This window comes from Cyprinodon tularosa, unplaced genomic scaffold (assembly GCF_016077235.1).
Source record: "Cyprinodon tularosa strain WSP-4 unplaced genomic scaffold, ASM1607723v1 ctg48, whole genome shotgun sequence".
Lineage (NCBI taxonomy): Eukaryota > Metazoa > Chordata > Actinopteri > Cyprinodontiformes > Cyprinodontidae > Cyprinodon > Cyprinodon tularosa.
Window position 1 is genome coordinate 914,705 of NW_024039207.1, and position 13,535 is coordinate 928,239.

At 38.6% G+C, this 13,535-nt stretch overlaps 1 protein-coding gene and 2 non-coding genes across 3 annotated transcripts; all 3 read left to right on the plus strand.

Moving 5' to 3' along the window:
• The first annotated feature begins 5,537 nt into the window (after nucleotides 1–5,537).
• nop58 (NOP58 ribonucleoprotein homolog (yeast)) lies at nucleotides 5,538–13,187 on the plus strand. The gene is made up of 15 exons (XM_038301981.1): nucleotides 5,538–5,691; nucleotides 6,338–6,414; nucleotides 6,505–6,557; nucleotides 7,373–7,497; nucleotides 7,571–7,707; nucleotides 7,895–7,959; nucleotides 8,783–8,917; nucleotides 9,018–9,163; nucleotides 9,348–9,474; nucleotides 9,661–9,824; nucleotides 9,914–10,048; nucleotides 11,824–11,885; nucleotides 11,969–12,123; nucleotides 12,652–12,770; nucleotides 12,848–13,187. Exons 1-15 carry the CDS (start codon nucleotides 5,647–5,649, stop codon nucleotides 12,911–12,913), a joined length of 1,611 nt encoding a protein of 536 aa, XP_038157909.1. The 5' UTR covers nucleotides 5,538–5,646; the 3' UTR covers nucleotides 12,914–13,187.
• On the plus strand, nucleotides 9,202–9,282 carry LOC119794456. Its single transcript, XR_005282222.1, has one exon. It is a non-coding gene; the product is annotated as a small nucleolar RNA SNORD11B (small nucleolar RNA).
• Nucleotides 9,509–9,591, plus strand: LOC119794455. Its single transcript, XR_005282221.1, has one exon. It is a non-coding gene; the product is annotated as a small nucleolar RNA SNORD11B (small nucleolar RNA).
• Nucleotides 13,188–13,535: the final 348 nt, after the last annotated feature.

Here is a 13,535-nt window from a genome sequence, read left to right on the forward strand (position 1 = left end):
AGAATAAGGCCGGAGTTTCACTTCCATGGAGCCAAACACAACATGGAGGATTTTATTCAGCTGTGGGGTTTTAAAAACATTTTATGTACTGTGTCAGATGATGGAGAACTCCATTTGAACAAGCTCCTCATTTAACGATTTTAACTGACACTTGTTTTCCGTCAATTGTTTATATGTTTGAATTGTGTAAATAACGTGTTGTTAAAAGTCAAAAGTAGCGATTGTGAGATGAGGCTTCAGGAGGCATTGAACCGTTTGGCAAAATTGGTTCAACGATCCCCACAGTTCATGAAGCGTCATTTGAAAACGTCCCCACCTACTGGTGGAGTGCAGAACTACAGTTTTTTAATAAAATGTGTGTTGTTGTTTTTTTGCAATTGTTTTTCTTTTTTTTCTCCCTTTTGTGTTCCTTTGACATTTTTAATGGTTGGTGTGTATAATAAAATCTTTTTTAATTTTGTCTTGAAAAAATCAAAAAACAAAATGTCTTGAAACAATCATTTAAGGTGCACTGTTGTTCTGCCATTTTAGTGAAATAAGCTGAAGCGAAGCAGACAGTGAAAGTGTTTGTGAAAACTGGGCATTGGTGAGCAAAATGAAAAGTGTTAGTCATTTTTATTCAAACATTTTTTTTTCCAATTAACATTATTACACATTTTTTTGGTTTTAATCGGGTTGGAAGTTGTGTTCAACCAATCTTTTGGCTAAATCAACCTAATTTGGCAACGTTTTTACCCAAACTATATTTTTATGAGGACAAAACAATACAAATTAGTATCATCAGCCAAAAAAAATTAAGTATAATCGCAACTTTCAAAACCCAAAGGTAGATCTTGAACCATCATCCATGAGAGGGAGTCTATGCCCTACAGATGATGCCACTTATGAGGGGAACTGTTCAATGGAGAAAATATTATGTTACAACTGTGTCTGGTTGTTTGCCCAGATTTTGATCATTACATTGTTTATTCTCACCAAAATAGTTTTAAGCAACTAGATTGGTTGTTTTTCCAACCAATCTATTCTTAGAATCTATCAAAACTCTATGCAGCTGACAGCAGCTCTCCAACAAACACCCACATCTTGACTGAATCCTTAGGCTGTCTAAATGCCTGTCAAAATTCTTGCGCTTTCTGAACCACTTCGAGTGGTTCTATAGATCTCTACCAGTGTCATGATTACCCCATTGTTCCTGCCAAACCTTACAGATATTATTCTGAATTATAGATTTACCCTCACTTTTGCTTAAAGGAATACTTAAGTTAATAATATCTGATTTTAAGGACTGTTTAGCTAATATATCTACTTCTTCATTTCCTTCAATCCCTACATGAGCAGGAATCCAGACAAATCTAACAAAACATTTCTCATTATGAAGCTGAACTAATAGGTGACATATATCTAATAATAGATCTGATCTACAAGACTTGCCACATTTGATACTTTATAATGCAGCTTGACTATCTGATGCAATATTATAACTATTTCCTTCCCTAACATTATCATAAAGCAACCATTCTAAAGCTAACATAATGGCATTTAATTCAACTGTAAAAACTGCGGAAATATAAACTCTGTAAAAACACTGGAGTATAAGCAGGACCCTCTGATTCTAGTTAATCTTGATTGTTAATCTCTGCTTTGGTAAATATGGCTCTTCTTTACGAATAATAAAAAATGTTTTTGGAGTTAGGGTTCGCTTTTTTAAACCTATTTTATGTGTTTTAATCTGCCTTATCCATTTCCTAAACATGTTTTATAACGTGTTTGATGTCAGTATCCTGTTAGAAAAAGGTTTTACTACTAATTGTTGGTGTATGATGTAAAATTTCATTTTTTTTTCAATCTAATTTTTGTATATTACCATTAATTGCTCAACAGATCCACAGTATAATGCTGCCAACACTTTGCCTGAAACTGCACTCTTATGTTTAAAAGCCTTAACTCACCCAAACATATTTATTGTCAGTAAATTTAATATACCAGAAAATGTCCAATAAGTATTTAAAAGCCATTCACTTACATTTGTAATATATTTCAATGCCCTTTAACCATAAACAAAAAATATATTTAATCTTTTTATATTTATATAATGTGGATCAGACCAACACAGTATAGTGTGTTCATTTTTGCGAAACATGCATTTGTATACGAGTCCTCCTGGATCAATACTTTTTACAACCACTTTTTACTTCATCTGGCAAGTTAGTCTTAAAAATCTTCCTTCTGAAATATTTGCCTATTCTTTTTAGCTAAAGAATGGATCCTAAATCAGTTGAGATGGAAGGCTTGGACGATTCTAGCCTAGTTTTTGGTCTGGACTTTAACCATTCTAGCACATGTTTATCATTTTATTCTAAAGCGATTCCAGTGAAGATCTGGCTCTGTAATGTCTGAGTTTTTAATGTTTAGCTTCACCCATCATTGCGTCTCTAAACTTGACCAGTTTTCCCGTGTGCTGCAGAAAATCACAAAAGCAGTATGAATTTTTTTAAATATCATCAGTTATGCTCCGTCTGAAGTCAGTTTGTTGGACCAGATGTGTTTAAGGCTGTAATGGTGGAGAAAGATTCCTTAGTAATGAACTCGTAAGCTTGACGCTGTTTCCCCCTCTGTAATCCACTTGATTGTAAAAAACTAACAAACTGGATCCTCTCCATTAGGTTCAACCATTTACTTCAAAGAATATGAACCATACATGTAGGAAATATAAATCAAAAATCAAATAATGAAAGAAGATTAGGTGAAATGTAAATGAATTCGGCTCCACTCCAGTTACCTGACTGACACTCAATCAGAAGCCACACCCCTAAACGTCCTGAAACTCACCAATGAGCAACAAAACATGCACATTTGCAAAAGAACTATAGTACAATTAGAAATATTGCACATCCTTACACATGAGAACCTCTTACTTTTTGATAAATATTGTAATTATTAATGACTTATTTTATCTTAAAGGAATAGTACACCCAAAACATGATTAGCCTTCATTTTCTACTCACCCCCATGCTGAACAACACTCTGGAGTACTTTTTTGATATCTCAAATGCATCTGGAGATCTGGGAGGCTTCTTGCTGTCTGCTGACATTCAAATAATGGAGGTCTATGGCGCCCGAGGCAGAAAGGTCCATAAAAGTCCACAAAAAACGTGTCAATATTCCTCCATACTGCTCGTCCAATGTATTCCAAGTGTCCTGAGTGGGTAGCGTCCAGAATTTACTCGAAACAAAGTCATTTAGAATGTTTTTAGAGCATAAACAGTAGTGTATAGGATTTCCTGAAAGCGCGCACCTGCGCGTTCACAGCGCTACGGAAGCCGGCAGACCAAACCAGATGAAAGTGCGCATTCAGCGTCTGCTCTGCCAATAATGCAAGCGTAGAAGAAGAAATGTGCTGTTTACCTGTGCAAAGAAAGAAACAACGAAAGAAAAATGTCTGAGGACTTCAGTGTTGAGGAAGAGCATGAGTTCTTTGCTGAGCTGAATGCGCACTTTCATCTGGTTTGGTCTGCCGCGGTTTCCGTAGACTCATGAACGCGCTTTCTGGAAATCCTATACACTACTGTTTATGCTCTAAAAACATTCTAAATGACTTCGTTTCGAGTAAATTCTGGATGCTACCCACTCAGGACACTTGGAATACATTGGACGAGCAGTATGGAGGAATATTGACACGTTTTTTGTGGACTTTTATGGACCTTTCTGTCTCGGTCACCATAGACCTCCATTATTTGAATGTCAGCAGACAGCAAGAAGCCTCCCAGATCTCCAGATGCATTTGAGATATCAAAAAAGTACTCCAGGGTGTTGTTCAGCATGGGGGTGAGTAGAAAATGAAGGCTAATCATGTTTTGGGTGTACTATTCCTTTAACTTAAAATATAGTGGACAAATATACTTGTGTAGCCTGACGTAGTCCTACTCAATTCTAGTCAGAATATGAGTCTGATGCTGCTCCATAGAGCTGTGATTATGGGGCGTGTTTTGAACGAACCAGAAAAAAAAATGCCTCTGCACTCAATTGGATAGACCTACAACCAATAAGAGCAACGGAGTGCGTGACGTATGTTAAGCGAGGCATAGTTGTTGTCCACAAAAATCAAAGCGTGCAGTTGCACGCCTATAATAAGAAGATGAGACTTGATCGCGTTTCTCTGTTCCTCTTTTAAAAATTAATTTGCTGTCGATATCTTCTAGAACAGACCTAATAGCAGAATCTACTCACCCAAACTCTCCAGCGGCAGCCATTATTGTTGTCACCCAAGCGCGCTTTGGTCACGTGGTTGATAACGTTACTCTTGATCATCTGTCCATCATCATATAAAGCCCGCCCTGACAATTTGATTGGATCGCCTGACAGTGGGCTTTAATACTCGCGCTACTATGGAGCAGAGCCAGACCGAACTTCCCCGAACTCAAACCTTGTGGGCGGGACTAAGTTCGGACTGGCACCCAGGCTAATACTTGTGCAATGTATAAAGTACAATTACTATTTGATACCCTGTGCAATAACCTGTTCATTTATATTTGAAACCCAGTGAAATAACTATAAATATCTATCTATATATAAAATAACCTGTATAATGATTCTGCAATAAAAACTTTAAAAAAGAGCGTTCATGTGTGGATTCACTGTATATATTATATATATCTCATGCACCTTTTTCTTCCTCTGGCACCTTCTCTACTCTTTTATTCTTCTATATTTGAGCTGATGTAACGAGTACATTTCTCCACTGTGAGATTAATAAAATCAATCAATAAATCAAATGCTCCTACAGTGGGCAAATCCATCCTGTTAGTGTATTGATGTATATTATTAACCATAAAAATTTTGAATATTCCACTTGAGATTATTATTGTTACTGTATGAGAGGGGGAAAAAATGGTAGGGGTGGCCACAGGGGTGGCCAATGATTGGCTAAGGGTGGCCCTGGCCCCCCATCTAGCTCCGCCCCTGCTTTACAGGGAACAATAATGATTACAATTCCTTTTGGGAAAGGTGAAGGGAAATCACTTATTAAGAGTAAAAAAATGGCAAAAGTGATGGAACGAAGATAAGAAAGGAAGAGGATTATATAAGGTCCAAAAGTCAGTATTGAATAGAATCATTAATGAGAGAAACAGAAGGGAAGAAATAATAATTCAGATTAAGAGTGGGTCATAACTAATTAAATGGCAATTTATATTTAATAGGGAGGAAAAATATTGATAAATGTAAAGGATGTGGAGAAAAAGAAAATGTAGAACATGTACTGATGAACTGTAAAACTTATGAACATGAAAGGGAGAAATTTAGGATGGTTGGAAGGTTAGGCAAAGAATGGAGCCTTAAAGGAATATTGGAGATATTATAGGAAATATAAACGATATTCACAGTAAAAAAAAAAACATTATTTATTTTTTTACAGAATACAAAATGACAAAATAGAATTTGATGTAAATTAATGTTGTGTAAAGTAATGTTTCTACACACTCATGTACAGTAGGTGGCAGTATGCACCTTAAAGTTACTTGCGATCCACCATAATAGAAAAGAAGAAGAAGAATAGGCTCCGCTCCGCTCCGCGTGTCTGAAACAGTTTGCGGAGAAGCTAGGCTGTAGCAGCTCTCCTACCAGGGGAGCTTTCACACAGTTTTCAAAATGTTAGTGCTTTTTGAGACCGCCGCTGGTTATGCCATATTTAAAGTAAGTATAAGAGTTTTTATTTCCCTTTTGCTGAGGCGGAATTCACATTGTAACCCTTTTTTCCTGCGAAGTAAGGCTCGGTTAGCTAACATTGCTCTGAAAATACCGTTTATTGTGAGTTGGTGTGCAGATAAAGTGATGTTAAAGTTGTGAAATTGCTTTCCATGTGTTAAAATGCTATATTTAGTTTTATTTTACGCGATCATGCATCTCTTTATTAGTTAGCATGCTACCCCAAAGCTAGCATTTCAATGGGCCTGTAAGCACGTGCGCGCATGGAGCCTCATCTGCCTGTTTATTCCACGTGGAGATTAGTTTTTTAATGTGTCTCTGCTTCAATCAGTCAATTTATTTGTTGTTGATGTGATTAAATAAGAGCCTCTGAAATGGCAGGGTACATTAATAGTTTAATAATTATCTATAAAGATATGTGCAGGTCAGATCATGGTTACACCAATTGTTTAAGAGGTTCCATTTTGATCCAAGTGTAATCATAACATTTTCCTGTTCACGCCCATCATCTGTTTTAGTTTATCTGTTTATAAGGTTGTTTGGTAACTAATTCTGCAGGCTAGTTTTTATTTAAAGCTCTGATTTTATTGCTGATCTTGTTTTATTTATCTGTTTTTCTCATGATTTTTTTTAGGTCCTTGATGAATCCAAGCTGCAGCAGGTGGACAGCCTGTATAAGGAGTTTGAAACTCCTGAAAAAGCCAACAAAATGTACGTTTAGATGTTTTATACCCTGTGATCTCACACGGTCCAATCAGTGGGCTCCCATTGATTGATTTCTGTTTTTTTTTTTACCACTAGATTGAAACTGAAGCACTTTGAGAAGTTCCAGGACACAACAGAGGCTTTAGCAGGTACTGCAACTTCTCCTCTGTTCTAAGAGAAGCACAAAATCTGGTCTGTGATGTTTGAGTGTGGCTGATATAAACATGAGGTTTTCCACAATCGTCACTACCACTGAGATCATATTGTCTACTATGCCTCGTAAATGTCTTAAGCTACGTTCAGACCGCAAGTAGCAAAAACGCACAAGCTGCTTCATTTTTGATGCAGCCTTGAAGGCGTTTTTCATGTATGTAATCCAAACTGCAGGCACCAGGTTAATAAAAGCGAACATGTTTTGCCGGCATTTTAAGTTAATTTAGGCGGTAAGAAACTGTTTCAGTGGAGTGATCATAGTGATCTGCCCAGATCAGCTTCTCTGATTGGTTGATGTGGTGCATCGAGCAGCAAAAGTTCAATTTTTCCCACTTAAGTAGCTGCTGCAGCGCACATCAGATGCTCAAACGCTCACGACGTGCTGCTCCTGCTGCTCATAACGCACTGCGTGACGTTTTGATGCGCTATGATGCGCGCCAACCATCGACTTTGCATGTAAACTAGCAGCTTTTGCTGCTTTAGGTTTGAACGTAGCATTAACATCCTTGGCGATATTTTATATTTACATTGTAACCAGAAAAACTTGTATATTTGATTATGATTAGATGAGCACAATTTTTATTTGGATTCTATCTAAAATAGACACAAAGTTGACTTTTAATGCAATAAATTTGGAAAGGTCATAGTATAGATCCTCCACCAAGGCTTTTATGGCATAGAAACATAAATTAAGAGACTTTAATTTATCTTTTGAACGTGTTTGATTACTTTTCTCCTCTCTTCTCCTAAGCGGCCACTGCTCTTGTCGAGGGAAAAATTGGGAAGAGTCTGAAGAAGGTTCTGAAGAAAATTGTAGCCAAAGAAGCTCATGAACAGCTGGCCATTAGCGATGCTAAACTGGGTGGAGTCATTAAAGTAAGTAAGAAACCAACTGATTGTGATCAGCATGCGTTCAAGATGAGATATCTGATCGAAGTGGGTTTCTTAGGAAAAGCTGGACCTGAGCTGCGTTCACAGCCCCGCGGTGGCCGAGCTCATGAGATGCATCCGGAGTCAGATGGAGGGCCTCATCTCTGGGCTTCCTCCAAGGGAGTTCAGCGCCATGTCGCTGGGTTTGGCTCACAGGTTGGTAGCGAACAGAAGGAGGCTCTAGATCAGCTGCTGCCTATGATTACATTCTGCTGTCTGAAACAACGGTGTGGATTTTCTTCAGCATTCGTCACTACCACTGAGGCTCTTTGGTCTTTATCTCTTGCTTACTAGAGACGTCAACAAATTAATTAACAGATATATTTATTTCCTTTGTTTCTAGTTTATCCCGTTACAAGCTCAAGTTCAGTCCGGACAAGGTCGACACAATGATCGTTCAGGCCATCTGTAAGTGTGGAATATTTGCAGCACATTGAACTTTCACTATTTGTTCGCCTTCAACCACAAACTTTTGTTTTGTTGAGGTTTTATGTGATGCAGACCAAGATAAAGTTGTGAAAAATAATTAAGTAGAAGAAAAATTATGAAAATTTGTAAAATACCATTAAAGATATGTGCAAGTAGAATTTCTGTTGCTTTCAATGGGGCTCCAGGTTTGTTTGTTTGTATGTTTTTGTAGGTTTTGCAGCTTCCTGCTGTGGTGATGTAATCTGAAATAATAGGGAAACAAAAATTAGATGATTAGATTTCTGCAGCGAAGTTTACAGCTTAAAGCTTCTTTGATTTAATAAACAATCAGATTGAAACTGTATAGTTATCCTCAGGGGTTGTTTATGACTTCCTTTCTGACCATATGCTAATCTCAGTTAGCCTTTTTTGTAAATTTCTACATATATTAGCTTGTTAGGATTTAATGACATCCTCGTAAAAAAACAGAAGTAGTAAATAATCATAATAATTAAAGAAAACCCACTGGAAATGTATCTGGATCTTCAGATTCATTCAAGTATTGCACTCTGATCACAATGAATACAAGTGGATTGGTGCATCCCTACTTTTAATCAGTGTAAAGCCTAAACACGGAGCCAGAGTTGAATCATATTAACTCGACAGACTGATATCCTTAATTGCCTTACTCAAAGTTTATACAGAAATGTAGTTTGTATTATAACCCTTGCGATATGTGTGCAGTCACTTCCTCTCTGCACTCTGAAGATCTGCAGTAGAGTGTTTATCCCATCAGTGACCTTCTATCGTCTCCATCTTCCAGCGCTTCTAGATGACCTGGACAAGGAGCTCAACAATTACATCATGCGCTGCAGAGAGTGGTACGGGTGGCACTTCCCTGAGCTGGGAAAGGTTGTCACGGACAATCTGGCGTACTGCAAGACCGTCCGCAAAGTCGGTGAGCTTCATTAGGAAGGAAAACGGATTCATTTTTGTTTTGGGGTTTTCTTTTCATTGTAGTTTTAAAAGGAAAAGCTAAAACCTCTGTGTGTTTGCAGGAGACCGTACCAACGTGTCCACCACTGACATGTCCGACATCCTCCCAGAGGAGATCGAAGCCGAGGTTAAACTAGCTGCAGAGATCTCCATGGGAACCGAAGTGTCAGAGCAGGACATCGGGAACATCCAGCACCTGTGCGACCAGGTAAGAGTCTGTTAGCATCAGAGCTAAGATGATTGAAGCGGCTGGGATGATGATGCTGACAGTCGTCGTTTTCCTGAAACATTCGGTGTGGGTCAGTCACTACCTCCTCTGAACAGTCCCGGTCTTATCCAGCAGGGGGCTCCTGCCGTGCGTTTCTCTGATGTCGATCTATCGTTCTCCTCAGGTCATTGAGATCTCAGACTACCGCGCTCAACTCTATGATTACCTGAAGAACAGAATGATGGCTATCGCCCCCAACCTGACGGTGATGGTGGGCGAGTTGGTCGGCGCCCGCCTCATCTCACATGCCGGTAAGTTATGGAAACAAATCTTCAGGATTTAACGCGACAGCGGTGATGATGACGACATCATGTCATTTTACTGAATATATTTGATGGTTTTAAGTCACTACCTCATCTGAGCTGTCATTATTAAACCCCTAAGCCGTCTGAAGAGAAAGCTGTTCCTCATTCTCTGGTTTCATGCTGCATGTTTAGGATCCCTTCTGAATCTGGCGAAGCACCCGGCCTCAACAGTACAGATCCTTGGAGCTGAGAAGGCTCTATTCAGAGCTCTGAAGACCCGCAAAGACACGCCCAAATATGGTCTGATCTATCACGCCTCGTTAGTGGGACAGACTACGGCGAAGAACAAAGGAAAGGTGAGTTCAGGATGACGTTGCTGCTTCTGTTAAACTCTCTCCACGTGTCAGAAGGTGAATCTAAGATCTGCTGTTTGTCTGATGTCCAGATTTCCAGAATGCTGGCGGCTAAAACATCGTTGGCCATTCGATACGACGCCCTGGGAGAAGACACCAATGCAGAGATGGGAGTAGAGAACCGGGCCAAGCTGGAGGCTAGACTGCGACAGCTGGAGGACAGAGGGGTGCGTTTATTTATTAGTCTGAGGAAGCTGGATGTTTAACATTCTTAAAGGACTCAATATAAGTATTGACACCACTGAACCATCAGATGTTTTTAGAATAATATAGAAAATCCCTTTATTGTCCCACAATGGTCAAATTGTAGCGTTTCAGCAGCAAAAGATTACAGCAAAAGTGGTCGCACAAATAGGGACCTAAAAGTGAATAAAGAAAACGGAATAAGTAACAGTTAAGAAAATAAACATAACACTCTACTGTACAGTGTTTTTACAATATGAATGCTGTGCATCTGAAAAGAATAATCAGCAAACAGCTTTTGAACTAATTTTCTTTATCTGTCAAAAATGAGACTCACAATCTAGATGTCTGCAGCTTTTAAATAGCTATTTCCAACATTTTCAAAGCCTCTTCATGTCATCCAAGAAGGATGGTAAATTCTTTACTTTTGCCATATAATTTTTCCATCATAGTGATATTTATGTTCCAAATTATGAGACATCTATATGTTTGTTTGTTTCTTTTAAAGAGCTTTCGGTTCAGGTGCGTGGTGCAGAAAATCAGACCATGGAACAATATGGGTGTTGAGCCTGAGTGAAGTTACCACCCCCACCTTCAAATCGGACCAAATCTCTGTCAGACGTTTGTGCAGCAAACATTTCCGTTTGTGCCGCTATCATTTTAAAGATATAAACAAATGTTTCTAGAGGTCATCAAAGGTCAACCAGCCCCCCCACCTTCTTTAAATCAGATGAAATTTGTTGTCAATTAACGACTCAGTAGCTAGGTTTACATGCGCAAAATTTCCCCGATCCGATCCAAACCTTGGTTGATCGGAAATTCAAAATCTCCGTTTACATGGACACTAAATGAAATGATCCGATCATGACGTGTGTATACATGTACCAAGCGTTGGATCAGATTAAATCTTTTAAGCATGCGCAGAACTTCCTGCCAAACTTGGCAGTTCTGTCTGCGTCTGGTTTTTGGGAGGCCTGACAAACGATGCGCTCGGAGCGAGCGGAAAGAAAAACGTCCGAGAGAAAATGTAGAGAATGAGCGATTGAACCGGCGTGGGAGAGCGAGTGGGCTGTGGAGAGAGAAAAGAGGAAGAGGAGGAGGATAAATTCCTGCTTCCTGCAGCTTTAAATGAACTTGAGTGTAGAAGTCGGCGTTCCTAGACTCCTCCCGCCATGTTGCTCACAGCGAGAGCGACCGGTGGTTTCCTGTTGTTGACAAGGCGGAAAAACGTCACGCTGACGTCGCACACATGCGCAGTGAAGATTATTTTACTCTTAAGATCCGAATGGGTGTTTACATGGACGCCAATCGGAATGGCGATCGGCAAAAACCACCTCTCTCATTCGGAATTAAATTTAGATCCGATCGGACCGAATCGGATTAGAATCTTCAGTCTGACATGTTTACATGAAACATTTTTGATCTGATCAGGCCTTCAATCCGATTAGTTGTGTCCATGTAAACGTAGCTACTTTGTCCTGCAAAAAAAATTTATGCACAAACGGAGTTGAGTTAATTGACACCCATTTCGTCTGATTTGAGGAAGAAGGTAAGAGGCATCCCATATCATGATGCAGCCGCCACTGTGTTAATGTGCATTAGAGTTTTCTGCCAACTAAGGTTGACAAACGCAACATTTAGACGTTATGCAGCTCATAATTTTGAGGCCAACTAATAAAAAACAATGTAACAATAAAGGTTAATTTAGTTTAAAATGTGGTTTGTGAAAAAGGCCTAAACTCCTGATTTTACTCCACAGATCCGACGAATCAGTGGAACAGGCAAAGCGATGGCAAAAGCAGACAAATACCAGCACAAGAGGTGAGAGGCTACACATTCCTGTTCCTCCTATTGTTTTATAAGCTGTTCATGAATAATTAAAACGTAATTTATTTTTCACTCAGTGAGGTGAAAATCTACGATCCATCCGGAGACTCAACGATTCCGTCCACTTCAAAGAAGAGGAAGTTTGAGGAAGTCGAGGAGGAGACTAGCGAGCAGGACCCAGTAACACCGGTGGTTAAATCCAAAAAACCCAAAAAGGAACCACTGACAGAAGGTGTGTGAAATTTATGAACCAGGGTCTCAGCAGGTCATTAAAAATTATTAAGTCATTATTTTTTTATATCAAGGCCTTAATTGGCATTCAAAAAATCATTAAATGTGATTATTGTGGCATGTAAAATGATTTATTTAAAAAATAAATGAGTTTATAAAAACAATTTCATCAGATATATCAGATATAAATGGTTCCGCATGTTTGGCAGAACTGCTTTCGGTTAATCGGGAAGCCATTTGTTGGGAGAAAAAGCTAGAGAATAGGGGGAAAATGCAAACTTCAACTAAAGTGGCTGGAAAACAAGGAATTCGGGACATAGCTGCAGCCTGTTGATGGTAAAGATGAAGGATTTTGCCTCGTTTTTATTTATGAGTCATGGGTAATTGTTGATGGAATTAAAATTATTTCTAAGAGCATTAAAAATTATTAAATTAGAGTTACTCGTTCCTGTACAAACCCTGGAAACGCTTTATCAGAGGCATTCAGGGAACCACGATGCTCAAAGAGTCCGTCTGGTTCGTCTTTCAGAGCAAGAGGCTGAAACCGCAACAGAGACTCCCAAGAAGAAGAAGAAAAAGAAGGACAAGAAGGCAGAGGAGGAAGCAGAAGAGCCGAAGGAGGAAGAGGAGGAGATGCCAGTTAGTGAGGTAAGCTTCACTTAGATTATATAAAATCATTCATTAAATTTTTTTTTTTTTCCAATGCTCTTGTCTTTACCTTTCAGTCAACAGAAAAGAAGAAAAAGAAGAAAAAAAAGAAGGTGAAGGAGGAAGAAGAGGATGACGAGTAAAAATATCGGACACTGTATATATTTTATTTTAGTTTTTATTTCTCTATGGATTTACATCATATATTTTTATCCCAAGTCCTCAAAAAAAAAAGGATTTAAGCAGATCTCATTTAATGGGTGAGATAGACGGCCTCTCCAGAGTTTGAGTTGAATCTTAACTAGTTTCTATTGTTTATTTCTACCAACTTATTTTTACATAGTCTTTGTTGAGACATCTGTTGCAAGCGTGATCGAATGTGAACGATGAGGAAATAAATGCAGATTTCTCATTTCACTCATGTGAGACTTAAGTTTTTACGAGAAACTAAATGTGACCAAATAAAAAAAAATTGTATTTTACAAAAATGCGTGTTTAAAAACTTCCTGTAGCCAACAGAAGCCAAGACTGGATTTCTGCACTGGAGAAAATCGAAATCTTGACAAGTAATTTTTTCTTAAAATAAGTGCATTTGTTCTTGGATTGAGGAGGTAAAAGACATTTTGCCATTAGAACTAGACAATTTACATTTAAAATGAGAAAACACAATCGTATTTTTCTTTTAAGTACCGTACATATTATGTAATCTTATTTTAAGAGTGAAAATACTGATTCGATTGGCAAACTGTCTCATTTATCGACTCA

What these genes read in the sequence shown, in the direction of transcription:
- nop58 (XM_038301981.1), top strand. Translation starts at nt 5,647, where the DNA reads ATGTTAGTGCTTTTTGAGACCGCCGCTGGTTATGCCATATTTAAA. An exon ending in CTGGTTATGCCATATTTAAA is followed by an intron (nt 5,692 to 6,337) that starts GTAAGTATAAGA and finishes GATTTTTTTTAG; the next exon opens with GTCCTTGATGAATCCAAGCT. An exon ending in TCGCTGGGTTTGGCTCACAG is followed by an intron (nt 7,708 to 7,894) that starts GTTGGTAGCGAA and finishes CTTTGTTTCTAG; the next exon opens with TTTATCCCGTTACAAGCTCA.